Below are 20,180 nucleotides of genomic sequence, written 5' to 3' on the forward strand. Positions count from 1 at the left end.
ACCTGGCCTAACTGATGTCTTATAATGAGTATCTAATTGATCTAATTGTTTTGTAAAGGGTCAATCTCTTATCAAAGCCTCATTTAAAAGAAACATTTCGTAAAAAAATAATCCTTAGTAACGTGTCTTATGTATTGGTGAACTCTTTGCACTTCACGCGATAATATGAAAAAAACTACTTATTAATTGTTGTTTGAAATTACTCATATGCATTATTAAATATATTATTTCTCTTTGAAAAAAATATTAACTATTTTTTTCTGTAAATGTAGTAGTTTGTATGACAGAACTAACTTAACTTAACAACTTCTATATAAAAAAAAATTTTGACAAAAAATCTCAAACCGTTTGCAAAAATGTGTTAAAAATATGGTAAGTGAATGTTCCCCTTTTTAAATAGCATCCTGTGTTTGTTACTATTAATAGTGAATAGTTGTAAAAATGGTATATTTTTATGAAAAAAATGCTTGCATAGTTGATTTTAAAAATTAAATTGTTCATTTTCAGAAAAGAAAAAAAGTAGCCGTTGCATCAGAACTTTGAAAGATGTAAAATATCATGATGTTGGATTTTCAATCTTTTTCTAATTTACGAGATCTAAAGGGGACGGACGGACGAACAGACATTCCACACAAAACTAATAGCGTCTTTTCCCCTTTCGGGGACCGCTAAAAAGTTGAAGCTCCGACTTGGCAACTTGCACCCCATGCGAAAAATCCTGCGGGCGCCCATGAATGTGCCTTTATCTTTGTGTCTTTCTGTGTATTTAATAGATTCTGTTTTTTTTGTATTTGAAGATTATGGCTCTGTGTTTTATGTATAATTGCTACTTTACTTTTGAGTCTTCCCTCCTAAAAACTTTCTAAATTTAGTGATTTTATTAAAGGTGTTACTCTAGTCAAATGTGAATATTCGTTTGTTATGAATCTCACTGCTCTATTTTGTGTCTGTTCCGGTTTCTTATTGTTTTCTTGAGTTGAGGGATCCCAAACAGATGATGCATGTTCTATTATTGGCCTTACCAAGGTTAAATAATATTTTAATTGTATGTTCTTATTTGATTTATAGAAGTTTATTTTAATAAACCCTTATTCTTTGTTTGATTTTGTGACTATTTCATCAATATGGGGATTATATGACAGTTTTTATTTCTCATCCAAACATTTAAGTATTTTGCGTTTTTATTCTGTGTTACTGGTTTGCCATGAATAAGATAAGTGGAATTAATTTGTTTTAGTTTTTTTGTTACTCTTAATAACTGTCATTTTTCTGGGTGGAAAGACATGCTACAATTTGATTCCCAGTTCAGTAATTCCTCTAATTCTCTTTGTAAAATTTCTGTATCTTGTGTTGTTTTTATTGTTCTAGATCTATATATTATACTCAGAAGGTCTGAGTGTATCTTTTGACTGTAGTAAAAAGGGGGTCAATCGGTTAAAAAAAAAAAGAGAGAAGTTTCGAAGACATGGAAATATATATATATATAGGTCTGTGGTTTTCAATTACCAAACCACATTTAGGCCTGTGAGCCCAAAGTATCTCAAGTAAAGAAGAGCTCTACCGGCGATCTGATTTTTTTTTATGCCAGTTAAACTAAAATTGTGAAATAAAGATTATTATATAAAATAATCAATTTTTTTAAAGATCAAATAAGTTAAAATGTTTAAAAATATTATGGTTAATTAGTTTCATGGTTTTTATTATGTGTATCTCTATCTATTTAATTTTATAACTATTTAATTAGAATTATTAACAGGTTAACGAAAAAAATCTGGCTTACATTTTAATGCCACAATTCCGATAACCTATCTACACTGTCGTACGATTTGGGGTTGAAAATTGTAACTAAACTACATCTGCTTCTAGAAATACAGAATATCAGAATTTGTCAAAGATTTAGTTAGAAATGGCTTCTGAACAACCTAAGTCTGTGTTGAAACATCCATATCTACCCAAGGATCTTAAATTACCACTTTATATATCTAATGTTAAAAGTACCACTGAAATTCTAGCAATACTTGCTGTAGCAGCCGGTTTCTTAGTTATATTTGCATGGTATCTCTCTGGTCTAAAACTAAGACAACAAAAGTTCTGTTTCAAGCGTCGAATGGTGCTCTGTTGGTTTTTTTTATGTGCCTTTATCCATATGGTGCTGGAGGGATACTTTGCAATTTATCATGCAACACTTGCAGGCCATACTTCAATACTTGGAGAAATGTGTATGTACATGAATGACATGAAAAAGTTGATTCTATTTAGTTAGATTTAGAGTAGATCCTAGATCAGTAGATATCTAGTATTTATAAATATAATAAAAGTTTAAAACAATTATATAGATAGATCTATATTTAATATAATATATATTATTATATTTATATATACAATCACAATGCTACAATACTGTCAATACATCATATTGATCATATGTATGTAACATGTACTTATCATCTTATGACGTTATGTATTAGTCTAGATTCTAGATCAAGAAATATAATAAAAATCAGACTCTAGGCATGTAGATTCTATTCTATCTAGATTATATGGCAGAAAACAGATTACAGATTGAGCTCTCAACATTCTACTTTTAGGGCTATTTTATTTTATTAATTTCAAATTTGCCTTCTTTTGGTATCATTTTTGATGCCCAAGAATAGAGGAATTCTAAAAAAATAAAAAAAAGAATTTAATTTTCCAAAAGAAATGAAAAGAATTCATTATTACTACCGAAATTGTAAAAAAATGTGTTTAAATAATAAAATTGCCGTTATTGAAATGATATTTTTTAAAATAATTATCAACTACATGATGTTTATAGACGGAAAAGTAAATCTTGTCCGTCCTTTAGTGCATACTTGCCAGTATTCACAAATGCACAAATTCATTATAAAAATGTATTTCAAAAAAATTTTGCTAATGAAGCTCACACAAACATAGATCTATCCATAAGTAAATCAAATTTTACATGGATGGTCTCTTTTATGTAGAAAATGAATGTTGAACTACAAAAATGCATTTTCAATAGGAAATCTGTTTTCCGCCTTATAGTCTATCATAATAAATGACAATTATAAAGTATACTATAGTATAGTATAGTACTATTCTCGACTTTTTGACAAAAATGTTCTAGACTCTAGATCTAGTAAAAACTACTATAAACTCAGTATTGTAATATAATAATTTTTTTTAAAGGGTCATATTTAAGGCATTGACTAACATGCATGACTAGATTGACCTACGGTAATGCATTGGATGTAATCATCTTCTTTTTTGAAGTAACATCTCTGTATTTCATAAGCTAAGATCTATTCATGATAATTTGACTAAAAGTATTGTTTTCTATTGCCTCAAATAAAATTTAATATTCTTGTGGGTTTTTTGTTTATTTTTTTCAAAAAATTTATTAAAAGTCATTTAACAAAATCTGTTTGATCAACATTTTAAGTTTTTTTTTTTTTTAAGAATATTTCATTCTCCAACAATTCAAATAGGCTGTTTAAAGTTACAGTTTCCACTAAATTGTTTAAATATTAATAAATAAAAGTGTTTTTGTTAATGTTTGACTACATCTAGCATCCAGTAGGACAATTTTTTAAATTATCACAAAAATTTGCAAATAACATGTTTAAAGTTTCCTGAAAATTTGAGATGGAAATATTGAAAATTAAAAACGTTGTGCTTTTGAATTTAATCATATTTCAACAAAATCTAGCCATTTTTTTTCATTAATAAACATACAAAGTTTTTCTTTCTAATATTGTTTAGAATTATTTATAAAAAATATGTTTTACTTTATTGCAAATAACATGTTTAAAGATTCCTAAAAATTTGAAATGGAAATATTGACAAAAAAGTTGTGCATAAATTTAACTCAAATTTCTACAAAATTTGGGGTTTCTAGTTTTATCGAAATCCGACTGTAAAAGAAAAGGTTTAGATGGAAGATTGATGCTGACATGCTGTATCATGCTTTTAAAAACATGTTTAATGTCTCCTGAAAAATTAAATGAAAAATGTTAAATAATAAGAAGGATTTGCATGATTTAATAACAAAAATGTCAAAATCTGGTGAGAAGGCTTGAACCATGAGTTCGAAGTAAGTCATTCCCCATTTTTATTTTTATAAATGTTTTTTTTTATTGTTAGTCAAGATCTATTACAAATTAAATTACATGACTGAGGCAAACTAATTGATGACACATGTATACGTAATATTTAATAAGCGTTGTTGTTTTTTTTAATTACTTACTCTTTAGGTCCCCCCACACTGTTCGGTGCATTGGGCGTTATTTTTTTAAATAAATTAATTGAAATAGAGCTAGTTTTCCCATTTATAAAAACACCAAAATTATGTTTCTATGCTAAGTAGAAGCAAACTTCTCTTCTACTTAGCATAGAAACATAATTTTGGTGTTTTTATAAATGGGAAAACTAGCTCTATTTAACGATATCAATTACAAAACAAATGATCATACAAATTTTTTGGTTGAAGTACCTAGTATTTTCAGTATAGACTTGTATGCAGTTTGATTAAATTTCAAATGATAATAAAGTACCCTTTCTGACCTTGCAATCTAAAGGGCAGATGTTTCTGTGGTTGACCAGCACAAAGACCATCCACCTTTTATTCTCCAACTAATGTCAAGTACCCATTAGAGTTGGGTAGTCTCAGGGGCATCCTTAAAATTGTGTAAACAAAATCCTAGAACAGTTGTCAATGAGATTTTAAAAATATTTTATAGAGTATTATTTGTTAGAAAAGATATATTTACAAATATTTGTGTCAATGTATTTAATTACAAAGCTTATTAAATATTAACTAACTCGTCTGTGTTTTAACCCTATTTTTGCTTTAATATTTTCTAAAGTTATCTTAAATCAAAAAAAAAAATCGGTCATATTGGTATATTAGTGTGGTAAATACTAAATATGATGTGTTGCATTAAAAAAAAAATGTACAAGTCTACTCTTGTGGATAGATCTCTAGTATGTTTCACTATTAAAGCAAGTATTTCTATTGTATCATTTATAATTGTTCTTTTCAGGGAAAGAATACAGTAAATGTGATAGCCGCTACATTAGGTCAGTTGGATAATAATATTTGTTGCTTGCTTCTTAAAATTCTTCTTGAATTTGTTCTTCTGTCTAACATTTGGCATTAGTACCTCATCTCTTTTTATATGGAAACTGCAATAGTTTTTCAATTTGAGTTATAACATATTAAATTTTACCTTTTTTTGTTTGAATGTTTAGATACATTTATATTTAATAAATTCTTGACAGCTAAAAAAAATGGGGTTTCGAGATTTTGTTTTTAGGTTAGGTATACTTCACTTCCCTCAACAATACTGAAAGCGAATCTAGATCTAACCAATCATATCGCTTCATTTTTACAGTGGCTGTTAGGCTTATTGACGGCCTAGTCATAGCTATGGTACAGTTACATATATATATATATGTATATATAGAGAGAGAGATCTAAAAGCATTAGGATAACTATCTTGAGACCACTCCCTGTCCCAAAAAATAAATAGATCTTGTGTCTGATTGATTCTGACAAACTGGTCAGTGTAAGGCTAGCCAAGTTTACTTGTATTCGTTTATGACAAGAAAATCAAGCGATAGTGTTTGTTGTGTGTTGAGTGGTCAGGCAAGAAAGTACAGCCATGGTTAGTGAAGCATGTAGATCTACTATTAACACAAATTTTTTTATTTTGCTTACAAGATCTAGATCTAATTTCATAGACCTAGATCTATTTCTTTTATGAGATTGTAAACTTTACTGTTTTCCGTTATACAGTAAGTCAGTAGATTAAATTAATAGGTTTGTGTGATGTCACACAGAAATCTGGTGAAAATCTGACCGTTTTGGTGGCACAGAAAAGTTATATCAGGAAAACATCAAATATTAAGTTATTATTGAAAATAATTAAAATAAGAAGAATCTGTCAATCAAAATACATATAAACAAAATTGTCAAAATCAACAAAGTTTCCCTTTAAAAATTATTTTAGTGTCAATAGATATGTTACCAGCAAAGTGCGAAATCTAAATACTGGAAATGTGTACTCAAGACTTTTTGATGCTTTGCATTGCTAGTGTTCATGGGCCAGATTATGCTGGAATGCAAAAACACACTCTCTGCATTAAGAGCATAGCTGCGCGCATGTCTTATGTAACCATGTAGATTTAATCATTTTGTACTTACCTTTTATTTTTGAACAGCCAGTTTCCATTTCTGGCTCAATGTTAACAAAGAAAAGATTTTAAGTAACTGAAGAGCTCTAAATCAGAATGGAATATTATATACTAACCTAAATGAAACTTCAGTAAAAATTCATTGTGATGAAATGAAATTGCAGATATAAGGCCACCAATAGCAATAGTGTGTTTATGAGGGCATTTTCTTTTCCATTAATAGCTTTTTGTAAAAACCAAATTTTTTTTTGTTAAAGAGCATATTTAAAAAAACAAAGCAACTGAAATAGTGAGCTTAATAGGATTAATTATTTTAAAATGTTTTAATGTTTAATATCTACCTTTGGGTTTTGTTTTTTTTTGTTTTTAGTTTTTATATTTAAAATGTTTCTGAAGTTTATCTAAAATGTAAGTATCTAGAATTCATATTCTCATTAGCTTCCCTTTTGTTTTTCAGCTCTGACACATTTACAGTTTGCATGGAAACAATAACAGCTGCTATTGATGGACCCCTTGCTTTAATTACTTTTTTGGCCTTTATCTATGGCAGTAACTACCGGTATGGCTTCCAGCTGATGTTATCACTTTTCCAGTTGTATGGTGATGTCCTGTATTTTTCAACTGAATGGAAGGATGGATTTGTTCATGGCCACACAGATGATCCTTTGTTCTTTTATTTCTACTTTCTGTTCCTGAATTCTTTGTGGATTATCATTCCAACCTTTTTAGTCATTGATGCCCTGAGGCATATAGCTTCTTGCCAGAAAGTCTCAGACTTCTATATAGACACCTATAACAGAAAGATGGCAAAAAGAAATGTCTCCTATTACACAAACCATCATGATAAATCAAAGTAAAATGTATTTACTTTGTTAGCATTAATATTTTAAATGACCTTTTCATTTCTATATTTGTACAGTACACATCATTAACTGTATTTTAAAATTTTGATCAAGTCAACATACATTTGGACACTCAATAATATCTTATGGTTTTATTAAACCCATTGATTGTTGCTAAGTAATATTATTAAATTTATATTTCTTGTGTGCACATAGTTATATGCTATTCAATATCAATAGGGAGTTAAATTTTACAAAAAAAATAAATTGTTTACATGTTTTTTTTTTTTTTGTTGTTTTTTTCAATAGATTTATAAAAAACTAAATTATTGCAAAAAAAAAATTAATCTTATTTTTTAAGTAGTTAAAATATTTATGTTATGGTTAAAAAATGCATTTTTGTCCTGTTTTGTTTTAATGTTCAAAAGGCAGCATTTTCAAAATAAGTGTAGAAGACATCAGCTGCAGGTTGTAGCAATTTGTCCTATCACATGTTACAATACATCTTGTACAAATGGCAACCATCTATTTTGTTCTAGGAATTACCTCTGCATGCTTGTCTAGTGATCTGTAAAGGAAATGTTTGCAGGGTTTTTGTCTGTGTTTTTTAGGAATGTTGTATTCTCAAAAGTTTTGTTTTATTAATATAATAACTTAAAATTAACAAAAAAGGCTTTTATTTTGCATGCTTTGGACATCACTGTCTTATATTTAGTTATTTAATCTAGTATACTATGCATATTGCAGACAAAAAAAAATATGTTTTGTATATAACCACATATTAATTTAATTTCGACAGTTTTTAAAAAAGGATATGTTTGGTTTTCTTGACTTATATTTATTGTTCCACCATTCTATCAGTGGGAATATGTTTGATAGTTTGGTGGCCTGGTTTCATTTTTTCTCCTAACATAACAGTTATATAGACCCAATTCTGTAAACTGCTGTTTTTATTCTGGATTTCACTAAAAATTATCTATCTAGGGGTATCTATAGATTCTTTTTGAAGAATCTGTGCCCCATTCCCATCCGAAAAAACAAAACTGCTTTTGATCTTATTTTCTTTCAGCTTAGAAATATAATCATTTTGCACACATGTACACATATTGTCATATACATATCCATTAAAAAGGTACTGATCTTTAGTATTCTAGTGTGCTATACTTGAATACCGTACTACATAAAATCTAATGACTGACTCTCTTAATAAAGATATTTTTACTGGTACAGTTCATGTTTGATGTTTTCACTAATTTATCAAAAAGAATTTCAAATGAGCCTCGTATGTTGTGAAATAGCATCATAAAGTTTATAAAAGCTTATGACAAGGCATTTAAAATGTTTATAACTGTTTCAGAGCTTCTTTGTACATGGTATTATTTTATCCCTTCTGTTTTTTTGCCTAAAAACTATTAATTCTGAGAACAATTTGGACTTGATCAATTAAAAGAAAAGTAATCAATTGATATTGTATTTAATACACATAAAACAGAGCCCTTACTTTTGCTGGAAGGAAAACCTGCATTGCATTTTGAAGTGTGGGTTAGTGGAAGGGAGAAATGAACTACTTTTTATAATGCATTAGATTCACCAGCATCCAGCCCATGTGTAGGCTTGCACACACAAGTCATGTATAATAGCCTTCAACAAAGCCACACAGGTTTTACATTCCCACCTAGAATATTATATATGGCAAACATTGTATCTATCTAAATCACTTGTGCATAGATGTAGTGCTTACTGCTGCTTGGTACTGCTCAGTGATTTCCTCCAGTGGATTCAGTTGTTCATCTTCATGTCAACACTAAATAGCAAACATACATTTCAGCCAAATGACTTGATTATGGTTTCAGTAACATGACTTAAGGATAAAAAAAAATGTACCGCCCAAAGTTATCTTCATGTGTGTTCATATGTACAAGATTGACTTATGTTCTGTATTTGATGTGTTTTAAGATCTTGTATTTTTTTTGTATCCATGTATGTTTGAGACTTTTTTCGTGTCTTCATAGATGTTTCATCTTCTTCGTTTGTTTTTGTAATTTAAAAAACAACTACAATTATTTGATTGTTTCTTTGATCTATTTTTCTAAATCTTCGTTAGCAATATTTGGGTTAAACATGATACCTGGTATCAAAAATTACTTAGACATTGAAGCAGTATTGTAAATAAGTTGTTTTAAAAAAAGTTTTCTTTAAATGTCCTGATTCAGAACAAAGTCTTATGGTTTTAATCAACTTGAAATACTTACTACAATAAAACATCCCCAATCCATGACAATGTTATGTCTGACTTTGTTTGCATTTGTTAATAGTTTTTTCTATTCATGTCCTGTACATAAACTAAATACAGAGATCATGAATATTTTCTAAGTCAGTCATAATACTAGTAATAGTATTTTAGGTGACTGATGTGCTGAACAAAAGCTTAGATAACACAACTGGGTAGCAGCTAAATGATTTCAAATCTAAGCTTCCACACTAACAAAAAGAACAAAATAAGAAGCTGGTGTGTTTCTGCATTAATAAAAAGTCTTAGGTGCTGTAGTACATATCTTATTGCTCTGAGATACTAATACACACAACATGCTCTAAAAATCACATTGGTAAATTTAGTTTAACAAATCTTTTTTTAGCGGCCCCCGAAAAGACGCTATTAGTTTTGTGTGGCCTGTCCGTCCGTCCCATTTACATCTCAGAAACTAGAAGAGAAAATGAAATGACATTATAATATTTTAGATCATTCAAAGTTCTAATGCAAGGGCTACTTTTTTATGTCCCGAAAGAAAACCATCTAATTTTTAAAATTATATATGCAAACAGATTTTTCAAAAAATTACACCACTTTTGAATGAAAAACTTTTTTAAAAAGGTAATAACTTAAGCCTCATGCATAGATTCGCGCATTAGTACAAAAGAAAAAGCATCTAAGGTCACAATGGTAAAAGTGTCAATGGATCATTATAAAATATATTTTCCATTTATTAGCTAACTCATTGAATAGAATACTGATTCAAATGTTGTTTTTAAAAAAAGAATTTTGATACGAACTTCGTTTTAGTTATAAGTTTCAAAAATAACAAACTACTTTTATAGCGCGCAGTTTTTACATATCCTCGTTATAGGGGCCTACAGTCTAATGTGAACATGCACTATTTACATTAGATTTTTACCAAATATTTAAATTTTTACTACCTTTACTATTTTAACTGTGAATAGACCTTAATTTTAATTATATGACTGTATAGAATCTGGCCCTTGTTGTTTAGAGAGAGAGTAGTCCTTAAGGGACTGCAGGCACGACATGGCCTAAATTGTGCCGATGTGCCTCAAATCAACAAATCAAATCAAATCTAAAAAGACTAAATAGAGCCCAGATCTAGATATATTTATAATATATATGTATACCATAAATGTATTGATAATTTGAACACAATTTTAATTATTAAGGCAATAACTTATGTTCTGACAGCTTAGGGTTGCAGATTTATTTATTATGTAAACAATAGTATCATCATGTCTTTGATTGTAGCTTAAAGTAGGTCAATAATTTTTTTTTTTTCGTGTTGCCAATTTATCTAATTTTGTAAGAAGAATAAATCTTTTTTTAGTTTCTCTTTATTGCATGTAAGATGTTATTACTTTTGAATGTATGGATAAGACTAAGACTGCTTTATTGATCCTTACGGAAATTTGTTGTGATTACAAGGACTCTTTTCTCATATAAAGACAACACAACAGAAAAATACACATAAATACAACAGACAACATAAAGAGTTCATTTAGCGACTACACACAGGTATCTTGGTGCATTTCATGTTCCCTGATCAATGAGTGGCGGTGATAGAGTCTGACCGAATGAGGTACGAACGAGTTTTTGTACCGCTCCGTTCTTGTTTTGATTGACAGCAGTCGCCCACTTCGCGACGACCTGGCGTAGTTCTGATGGAGCGGGTGGCCGTTGTCTTTCAATATTTTTTCGATTTTTCATAGGCACGTTTGTTCAAAAAGTTCCTTTAAATGTAGTAATGTTGTGAGTGTAATTTTTGATGCTTTTTTAATGATGTTTTCTAGACGTTGCAACAGTTTAGATGAGGCGTTGCCTTGCTAACAAGTTATTCCGTATGTTAGCAGATTTTGTACAGTCGCGCCGTAAAATGTCTCAATGATCTTCTTGTTTAATTTAAAACTGTTGAGTTTGTATAGAAAAAAAAAGTCGCTGGGCTGTTTTCTTTGTCAGAGTTCCAAGGTGGTCTTCCCATGAAAGCTTGTTGTTGATGATAACGCCTAGATATTTATATGCTTTTACTTGTTCTATGGATGTAGTGTTTATTTGCAGTTCACGTATAGTTTGTTTTTTCTTTCTAAAATCTATTATAAGTTCTTTAGTTTTTGTTACATTCAGTTCTAGAAAGTTGTCGGTGCACCAGTTTGTAAACTCTTCTATCGAGCTTCGATACTGAGTTTCGTCTCCTGAAATAAGACCGACTATGGCAGTATCATCAGCGAATTTAATGAGTTTAACTGAGTCATAGATGCTTCTTATGTCATTATTGTAAAGAGTGTATAGTACAGGAGAAAGTACACAACCTTGTGGAGCACCCGTACATAGTACTCGAGTTGACGATTTGGTGTTGTTGACTTTAACATACTGGGGCCGTTGGGTCAAATAGTTTAGAACCCGTGCTTGTAAGTAAGGGCTTACATTTAAGTTACTCAGTTTGTTTATCATTAGATGTGGCTGTATGGTATTGAAAGCCGAGGAGAAATCTACGAAGAGGACTCGTGCATATGTTTTGGGTATATCAGGATGCTTATAAAGCTGGTCCAAAAGCAATAGAATGGCATCCTCAGTTCCTCTAGCTGCTTTGTATGCAAATTGGTGAGGGTCTAGGCTGTTGTTTAAGCATATATTTTTCAAAACATTTCATAACAATAGGTGTTAGTGCTACTGGTCGGAAATCATTTAAGCAATCTATTTTTGGTTTCTTATGCACTGGTATGATTTCTGAAGTTTTCCAGATGTGTGGAATTACGCACGTTTGCAATTGCTTTTCTCAGTTTATTTTTAGCATTTATAAACTCTTCATGTCTAGCCTTATACTTTGTTTTCTTTTCAGTAATAAGGTGTTTGATTTTTTTGGTCATCCAGGGCTTATTGTTTCCATAGACTTGTATTGTTTTTGTTGGAATTGTTAACTCCTCACAGAATGATAGATATGAGTTAACAGTTTCTGTTAGTTCGTTTATGTCTGGACAGTTCTCAATAAAGATTTCCCAGTTAGTTTTCTCAATGCATCCTCGTAGTTTTAAGGTTAATAATTATTTTAAAAAATCTAAGTGTAAGCTAAATGAATAAATGGAGATGCTGTGACTGAGGGGTAAAGCACTAGGAACCGGAAGTCCCTTGTTCGAGTCCTTGTGAAGACTCTAGGTGGACCACTTCGAGGGCCGATTTTGAGTTTGTGTTTCCACACAAACTGTCTTTGTAACCTTGTTTCTTCTAGATTTGTATGTAATATAGGCCTAATTAATAAAATCTGAATTCAATTTACACTCTCTCAAATTGGAGCACATTATTTGTTCTCCTATGCGAACAGAAGAAGAGAGTTCAAACCAAATGTTCCATTGCTAGCAAGTCATGCAAAATAGAAGTTAGGCCATTTCACTGTTCTATTATGACACGATTTTTTAAAATAGCTTAAGACTTAACCTCAGAATTTTTTACAAGAAAATGCAAAAGAAATATATTCAAACTTTTTATACCCAGGTACCGGTAGTTTTTTTTTTAATGTCTTGTATTTATGGTTAGATAATCTAGAACATGATGATCTATTGGCCTACATGCTAGCTACTCACGTTCGTGACGCCTTACAAGTGTTGGAATAAAATAATATACAAGTATCGGTACTATAATTAACTAATGCATACATATTTACATATAGAATTTAGTAGCCTACAACAATTACAAGTTGCACCATCAACATTTAATGTATATTTTTAAGACTGTGGTAGGCTACATCTTCAAAAGTCAACAAAATTGGTCATTTTATATGATCCATGGCAAGCACATGTAAGCAGGCGAACACGGATAGCCAGTTATACATGTTGGATAGACCGCCGTGCAGAATTCGCCAAAGGGGCACTTGCCACACTGTTGAGAGTGACTGACGATTGTTGTGGGCGGATTGGTACTGATGGGCAACCAGTAGTCTGTCTGAAGTGGAAGAGCGCTAGACTTCGCCACTGCAGCTAGGATAAACTAGAACAATTGACAAAAAATAAAAGTGACAAATGTCAATCTATTGATTTGAGTAATAGTTATATGATATGGTTAAGTGATTGTTACCTATTGATTTGAGAATAAGGTTGTCATTGGACATTTTGAAAAAGTATTTGCTACGTTCCAGAGCTAATAAAAAGAGACACAGACATAGGCATGGTATTTATTAGCAAAATTTATTCATTACATGCCTGACTGGACTTTTTTGCTTTTGAGACAGCAGGTAAATACATTAGTGGTGACAATGTCTGTTTGTTTCACTACAACACCAGGTTGTGACTTTAAACTATCCAAGGAAAGCAGACGTGAGAAGGCGGTAAACACTGGAAGCCAGTGACACAAGTATGGTCGTGAAGTGTCATGCAGTATTCCTCAGCAGGGCATCCGCCACACAAGTCGCTGAGACGAGTAGTGGGTGGCGTCGTGCTGGGGAACCAATCATCCGTCGTAAGTGGAAAGCCAGTGGACATCCTTGTAATGGCCATGATCAACTAGAATACAACCGAAAGCAAGATTACAAAGAAAGCTGTCAATTTTTCGTTCGTTTGTTTCAAAATTGTGTTTACAAAAAAACAAAAAAACAAAAATGAACATTGTAATCCTCACAATTTCTTAATCACCATTTTAATTTCTACTAGTTTTAGTAAAACTCCATTGTAATATGTTGCACCTTTATAAAACGATGTCAGAAATAATGTCTAGATGGCCAAACACTTCAAGCTGGGCTAATGTAGAATTAGGCTAATACAAAAGTAATAAATGATTTTCATTGTAGCCCACGACAAACTTATGTCTATCGTTGGCCTAATTACTTATTAAAATATAAACTCTGTGACTTTAAGCTTGTATAAAATGGAAAAAAAAATTGAACAAGAAAAAAATAAAATATACTTTTTAAAACTAGAAAAAAAAAGACAATGCCTCCATTATACAGCTTACAAATATTTTTTTTTTTTTTTGCTCAAACCGAGGAAACGAGAGAGTGATTTTGAGAGCTTGAAACATTTGATTATGCATTGCTGAAATGTGCACGTATTTTTTTAAAATCATACCCAGCATCCGGATACAATATCAAAGAAGCCCTAAACAAACTCAGTGACTCGAAACCTTATAAACAAGACTACAAAAACGCCTTAGAGATATTTGAAATGGTGAAACTCTAAGCCGGTCTCTATTCCTTTCAACAGCCCACAACGGAGGGGTACCGCCGATCTCCTCATTACTGAGACACGATGACGAACAAAACCCCAACAACATCCTTCTGCATATTAGAATGAAGTTTATTTACATGTTATGCACCCGCCGCCTTCACAGGATCAACAACGAACAAACGTTTCTTTAAAATTAGATCGAGAAAAACATTCCGCTCCCTTCCCATCAACCCTAGTCAGACGGCAGCGCCTCCTTGCGATCTCTCTCGCTTTGACACAGCACAATTTCCTTTATAGCCATCTATAGCCCTATTTTGTTTTATTTTTTTGTTTGTTTATAGCGAGCGAAGACCTTGTGGCCCAAACGTCCTTTGTTTTTACTTAGTCCAACAGGGTTTCCAATGCGTAAGTTTATTGTGTTTACCTTAGCGAGATAAAGAAAATGTCTTAGCAAGACAATTGAAGGATACCCTTCTGCGATAAATGCATATAAACTGAGTATTTGCCTATTGACAGTGACTGATCACTTTTTAAGTCGAGCTTATAGATAGTGAACAAGTCAACTGTACCGTTAAGACTATAGCTATAAAACATCCTTATCTCTCTCTCTCTGTATATATATATATATAAAACACTGAACTGGCCTATAAATTTTAAATAAGCCTGCATAATGTCTATGGTCTATATAAGGCTTGTGGAGTGTAATAATATTTTATCAAAATCTGAGGTTTTATTTATTTTTCTTAGTTTGTTTGTTATTGTTTTTTTTAGTCGTTATTTCTCATTTTTTAAAATTCAATTCAAAGATAAATCTCTATAGGCCCCACTTTTGGGTCCTTACCTATTTTTGTTAACTGTAGAGCAAGTGTTCGAGGCTGTCTGTGTACGGGCCTAGACTTAATTTACAATTACATTTTAATTTATATGATTTCATTGATGAGAATTAAACTTGGGATGTGTGGCTGATGTCCATAAACCGCTGGGCTACGACTTGGCCACATAACAAGGGGGCTCGTGTTTGAATCCCGACTCGAGCAGAGTTGTGAGTTGCTAAGCGCCAAAAATGGCAGCACAGTAACCTTCTTCCAGATACCCCCCTCTCCACCCACATAAGAGATTGGGCACTGTTGGAGATATTACAAGTTCAGCTCAAATGTCAAGGACCTTAAATTGACCCTCATTGTTGAAAAAGACACTAGCAGACAGCTGGACGTTAAAAATGATGCTTAGCATTTCCATTTCTACACAGCCACCCTTTAAAAAAAAGTCTTAAAAAATGTAAATTAGTTAGTTCAATATCATTCAACGACTCCTTTCTGCTGATAATAATGACTTTTTACTTCAAAACAACGCGGACAAAATTTAACGATTAATTGACAGTGGTAGTTAGTTTACTGGTCTTCATCGAGTGGTACTTGTTTGAAAAAGTTTGAGAATCACTGGTCTAAGTATTAAGAGTAAGCTTAGATATTAAAATGTACTCACAAAAATGGCAAGTAATAAGCTGACAATTTTCATTTTGATTAATTTCTCACAATTCCGAATAATGCTTGTGGTCTTACTCAATGTTTATAATGTATACAATAAGTTGCTAAAAGATAAGAAATCTCTTTAAAGAATGTATTCAATTTTTTTTGAACGAATGTAAAGATAATGAGTGCTGTGAGTTCCAGCGGTTCTTAAAACAAAATAATATGGAGATTAAAGCGTTTACAACATTGACTTAAATATTATTGGCCAGCCATTTCTAAAATTGAGTTTTACATTGAAATATATTTGAACATTAAAATGTACACTTGGTGGGACAATAGAGAGCCTACGTGTTGGTGGTGGGAGAGCACACACACACACAGTGTCAGTCTAACAGAGAATTGTATTTTACGTACATTTGTACGAGGTGTTTACTGGGATCACTTTAGTACACGATAATTTGATGAAACTCATAGAATAATGGTTGGAGGAAATTATAATTTCGTGGAAATATCTATTAACGACCTTAGATGTCTTTGTATAAATGCAATATACATTGTCCGGCTTGACTTGACTTAATCCTGTGCACTCCCAAGGGAGCATAGGGCCGCAACCACACCTCTCCACCGATCTCGGTTCTGAGCAGCTTTCTTCATCTGCTCCCATGTCATTCCAGTGTCCGGCATGTTTCTTCATTTTCTACATAACTATATTGTCATATCAAAAATACACAAACACCGTGAAACATGAGTTTTTAATGTAATAATTAGGTAAGATTGTGTAGGTCATCAATTTAGAACCATCCACAGCATATCTCGAAACATCATGTGCTTCAGTTTTCAGTAAACCTAATGCAACAGCCTGTAACTTTATATTAATGACGACCAGCTAATGGTTACATATACTTTGTCAACACTGTATAGTCGAGTCACTACCATTTGTAACAAATTAAGGGGCAACTTTTTGTTCTATTTAGGCCTTTTTCTTAGAATATTCCTACATTCATCATCCGTCATTATTTTCAAGATGAAAATGGGGTCGCATTGACCAATGCCGAGAACAAGAAAAAAATATTTCCAATCATGCTCTGGACTGGAACCCACAGAGGAAGAGAAGATTAGAAGATAATAGTTAAACTCCAGTCAAGTGAAGTCATTATATTGATTAGAAGATGTTAGTTAAACTCCAGACAAGTGAAGTCATTATATTGATTAAAAGATGTTAGTTAAACTCCAGACAAGTGAAGTCATTATATTGATTAGAAGATAATAGTTGAACTCCAGACAAGTGAAGTCATTATATTGATTAGAAGATAATAGTTAAACTCCAGTCAAGTGAAGTCATTATATTGATTAGAAGAAGTTAAACTCCAGTCAAGTGAAGTCATTATATTGATCAAAAGATAATAGTTAAACTCCAGTCAAGTGAAGTCATTATATTGATTAGAAGATGTTAGTTAAACTCCAGACAAGTGAAGTCATTATATTGATCAAAAGATAATAGTTGAATTCCAGACAAGTGAAGTCATTATATTGATTAGAAGATAATAGTTAAACTCCAGTCAAGTGAAGTCATTATATTGATTAGAAGAAGTTAAACTCCAGACAAGTGAAGTCATTATATTGATTAGAAGATGTTAGTTAAACTCCCGTCAAGTGAAGTCATTATATTGATCAGAAGATAATAGTTAAACTCATGGGCGTAGCCAGGGGGGGAGGGGGTTCTTGAGGTTAAAACCCCCTACCAGGGGGTTTTGAGATTTAAAAAACCCCTATCAGGGGGTTTTGAGATACAAATCCCTCTACCAGGGGGCTTTGAGTTTAAAACCCCCTACATGGGGTTTTGAATTTTAACCCCCCTACCAGAGGTTTTTGCAGTTAAATCCCCCTCTTCTATAAAACAAAACAAAAAAAATGCAAACAACAATCCCCAAATTCCAACAGCACAGTTGAGGAAGATTTAGATTTTAAAACCCCTCCAAAATTTACGATAAACCCCATCTTCAATATAAAAAAAAGCAAATTACACACTCAAAATTCTATAAGCGTAGCCAAAGGGGTTTTGAGTTTAAAATTCCCCTACATAACGTTTAGAGTTGAAAACCTCTCTCTTCAATATTATTTTAAAGCAAACTACAGTCACCAAATTCTAAGATCGTAGCTAAATGGGGTTTTTGAATTAAAAACAAAACAAAAAAACTCCAGAGATTTCTTAGTTTAAAACCCCTCAACAGATGATTTGACGAAAAAACTTTCATTTTCCATATAAAATCTTAAGCGAAATACAGGCATGTAATTCCAAGAGCGTAGTCAAGAAAGGTTACAAATTTCTACCAGTGGCTTGGGCTCAATTAATAAAGTGTGAATAGTCTTCTGCCGAAATTGAAAATCATTAAATGTGTCTCAACAAAGATGGCTAAGACAGATTTTAGGAGTCAGTCATAGAGATCGCGCCTAAATCAAAGAAATCATATGCCGAACTGGGAGTCGAATCCTTAGTAAGGTTGTGACAGAGCGTCGCATGAGGTTTTGCGGGACATGTTCTCACACAAAATGAATTACGCAAAATATGAGTTGTGGAAACAGCTTGCCGGCAAATGCGCCGAACGGCGCGAGAGGGTCTAAGTCAGTAAGAATAGCACATTAGGTTTTTGAAATAAAACTTTTTAATAGCAAGATAATGCACTGTAGATACCTCAGAATATGCATTTTGTTGGCTTTCAATACCAGAAATAGTGCTCGGCGGCGGGGCTTCGCCCCGCGCTGGGGGGAGCGCTGCGAACTCCTCCAAACCTCCTTGCTAGCAAGGGCGGGGAGTCTACAATAAACAATAAACGTCTTCCGAAGGGGTCAGAATGTAATAAAAATTAATTATGTACACACACACACACACACATATATATATATATTTTTTTTTTCCGCCGGGGGGGGGTGCTCGGGGAGATTCAAAACCCTCCACGAAAAAAAATCCTGGCTACGCCCATGGTTAAACTCCAGACAAGTGAAGTCATTTTATTGATCAGAAGATAATAGTTAAACTCCAGTCAAGTGAAGTCATTATATTGATTAGAAGATAATAGTTAAACTCCAGTCAAGTGAAGTCATTATATTGATCAGAAGATAATAGTTAAACTCCAGTCAAGTGAAGTCATTATATTGATCAGAAGATAATAGTTAAATTAACAACGATGAAACTTGCTTTTACTTTTTCCCTTTCTCTCTCTCTCTCTCTCTGTTCTTTCTCTCTCTTTCTCTCTGTTCTGTCTCTCTCTCTCTCTCTCTGTATTTCTCTCTGTTCTGTTCTCTCTCTCTCTCTCTCTGTTCTTTCTCTCTCTCTCTGTCTCTCTCTGTTCTGTCTCTCTCTCTGTCTTTCTCTCTCTTTCTCTCTGTTCTTTCTCTCTCTTTCTCTCTGTCTTTCTCTCTGTTCTGTTCTCTCTCTCTCTTTCTCTCTGTTCTTTCTCTCTCTTTCTCTCTGTTCTGTCTCTCTCTCTCTCTCTGTCTTTCTCTCTGTTCTGTCTCTTTCTCACTGACTTTCTCTCTGTTCTGTCTCTCTCTCTCTGTCTTTCTCTCTGTTCTGTCTCTCTCTCTCTCTGTTCTTTCTCTCTCTCTCTGTTCTCTCTCTCTCTTTCTCTCTGTTCTTTCTCTCTCTTTCTCTCTGTTCTGTCTCTCTCTTTCTCTGTTCTTTCTCTCTTTTTCTCTCTGTTCTGTCTCTCTCTTTCTCTGTCTTTCTCTCTGTTCTGTTATCTCTCTCTCTGTCTTTCTCTCTCTCTCTGTCTTTCTCTCTGTTCTGTCTCTCTCTCTGTCTTTCTCTCTGTTCTGTCTCTCTCTCTCTGTCTTTCTCTCTGTTCTGTCTCTCTCTCACTCTGTCTTTCTCTCTGTTCTGTCTCTCTCTCTGTCTTTCTCTCTGTTCTGTCTCTCTCTCTCTTTGTCTTTCTCTCTGTTCTGTCTCTCTCTCTCTGTCTTTCTCTCTGTTCTCTCTCTCTCTGTTCTTTCTCTCTCTCTCTCTGTTCTCTCTCTCTCTTTCTCTCTGTTCTTTCTCTCTCTTTCTCTCTGTTCTGTCTCTCTCTCTGTCTTTCTCTCTGTTCTCTCTCTCTCTGTATTTCTCTCTGTTCTGTTCTCTCTCTCTCTGTTCTGTTCTCTCTATCTGTCTTTCTCTCTCTTTCTCTCTGTTCTTTCTCTCTCTTTCTCTCTGTTCTTTCTCTCTCTTTCTCTCTGTTCTGTTCTCTCTCTCTCTTTCTCT

General features: G+C 32.6%; 1 protein-coding gene and 1 long non-coding RNA gene across 2 annotated transcripts; one reads left to right on the plus strand and one right to left on the minus strand.

The window, feature by feature from the left end:
- The first annotated feature begins 1,768 nt into the window (after positions 1 to 1,768).
- Positions 1,769 to 9,323, plus strand: LOC106072875 (3-beta-hydroxysteroid-Delta(8),Delta(7)-isomerase-like). Its single transcript, XM_056026853.1, has 3 exons — positions 1,769 to 2,219; positions 5,043 to 5,079; positions 6,653 to 9,323. The coding sequence occupies exons 1-3, from the start codon at positions 1,907 to 1,909 to the stop codon at positions 7,050 to 7,052; spliced, it is 750 nt and encodes a 249-aa protein (XP_055882828.1). The 5' UTR covers positions 1,769 to 1,906; the 3' UTR covers positions 7,053 to 9,323.
- Positions 9,324 to 13,475: 4,152 nt separating this feature from the next.
- Positions 13,476 to 16,121, minus strand: LOC106072876 (uncharacterized). Its single transcript, XR_001218674.2, has 2 exons — positions 15,957 to 16,121; positions 13,476 to 13,811 (listed from the first exon to the last, which is right to left on the minus strand). It is a non-coding gene; the product is annotated as an uncharacterized LOC106072876 (long non-coding RNA).
- Positions 16,122 to 20,180: the final 4,059 nt, after the last annotated feature.

Source organism: Biomphalaria glabrata, chromosome 4 (genome assembly GCF_947242115.1).
Source record: "Biomphalaria glabrata chromosome 4, xgBioGlab47.1, whole genome shotgun sequence".
NCBI lineage: Eukaryota > Metazoa > Mollusca > Gastropoda > Planorbidae > Biomphalaria > Biomphalaria glabrata.

Excerpts from the sequence above, each read along its gene's own strand:
- LOC106072875 (XM_056026853.1), top strand. The coding sequence starts at position 1,907 with ATGGCTTCTGAACAACCTAAGTCTGTGTTGAAACATCCATATCTACCC. Across the intron at positions 2,220-5,042 it reads TTCAATACTTGGAGAAATGT|GGAAAGAATACAGTAAATGT; the intron begins GTATGTACATGA and ends TGTTCTTTTCAG. Across the intron at positions 5,080-6,652 it reads TGTGATAGCCGCTACATTAG|CTCTGACACATTTACAGTTT; the intron begins GTCAGTTGGATA and ends TTTGTTTTTCAG.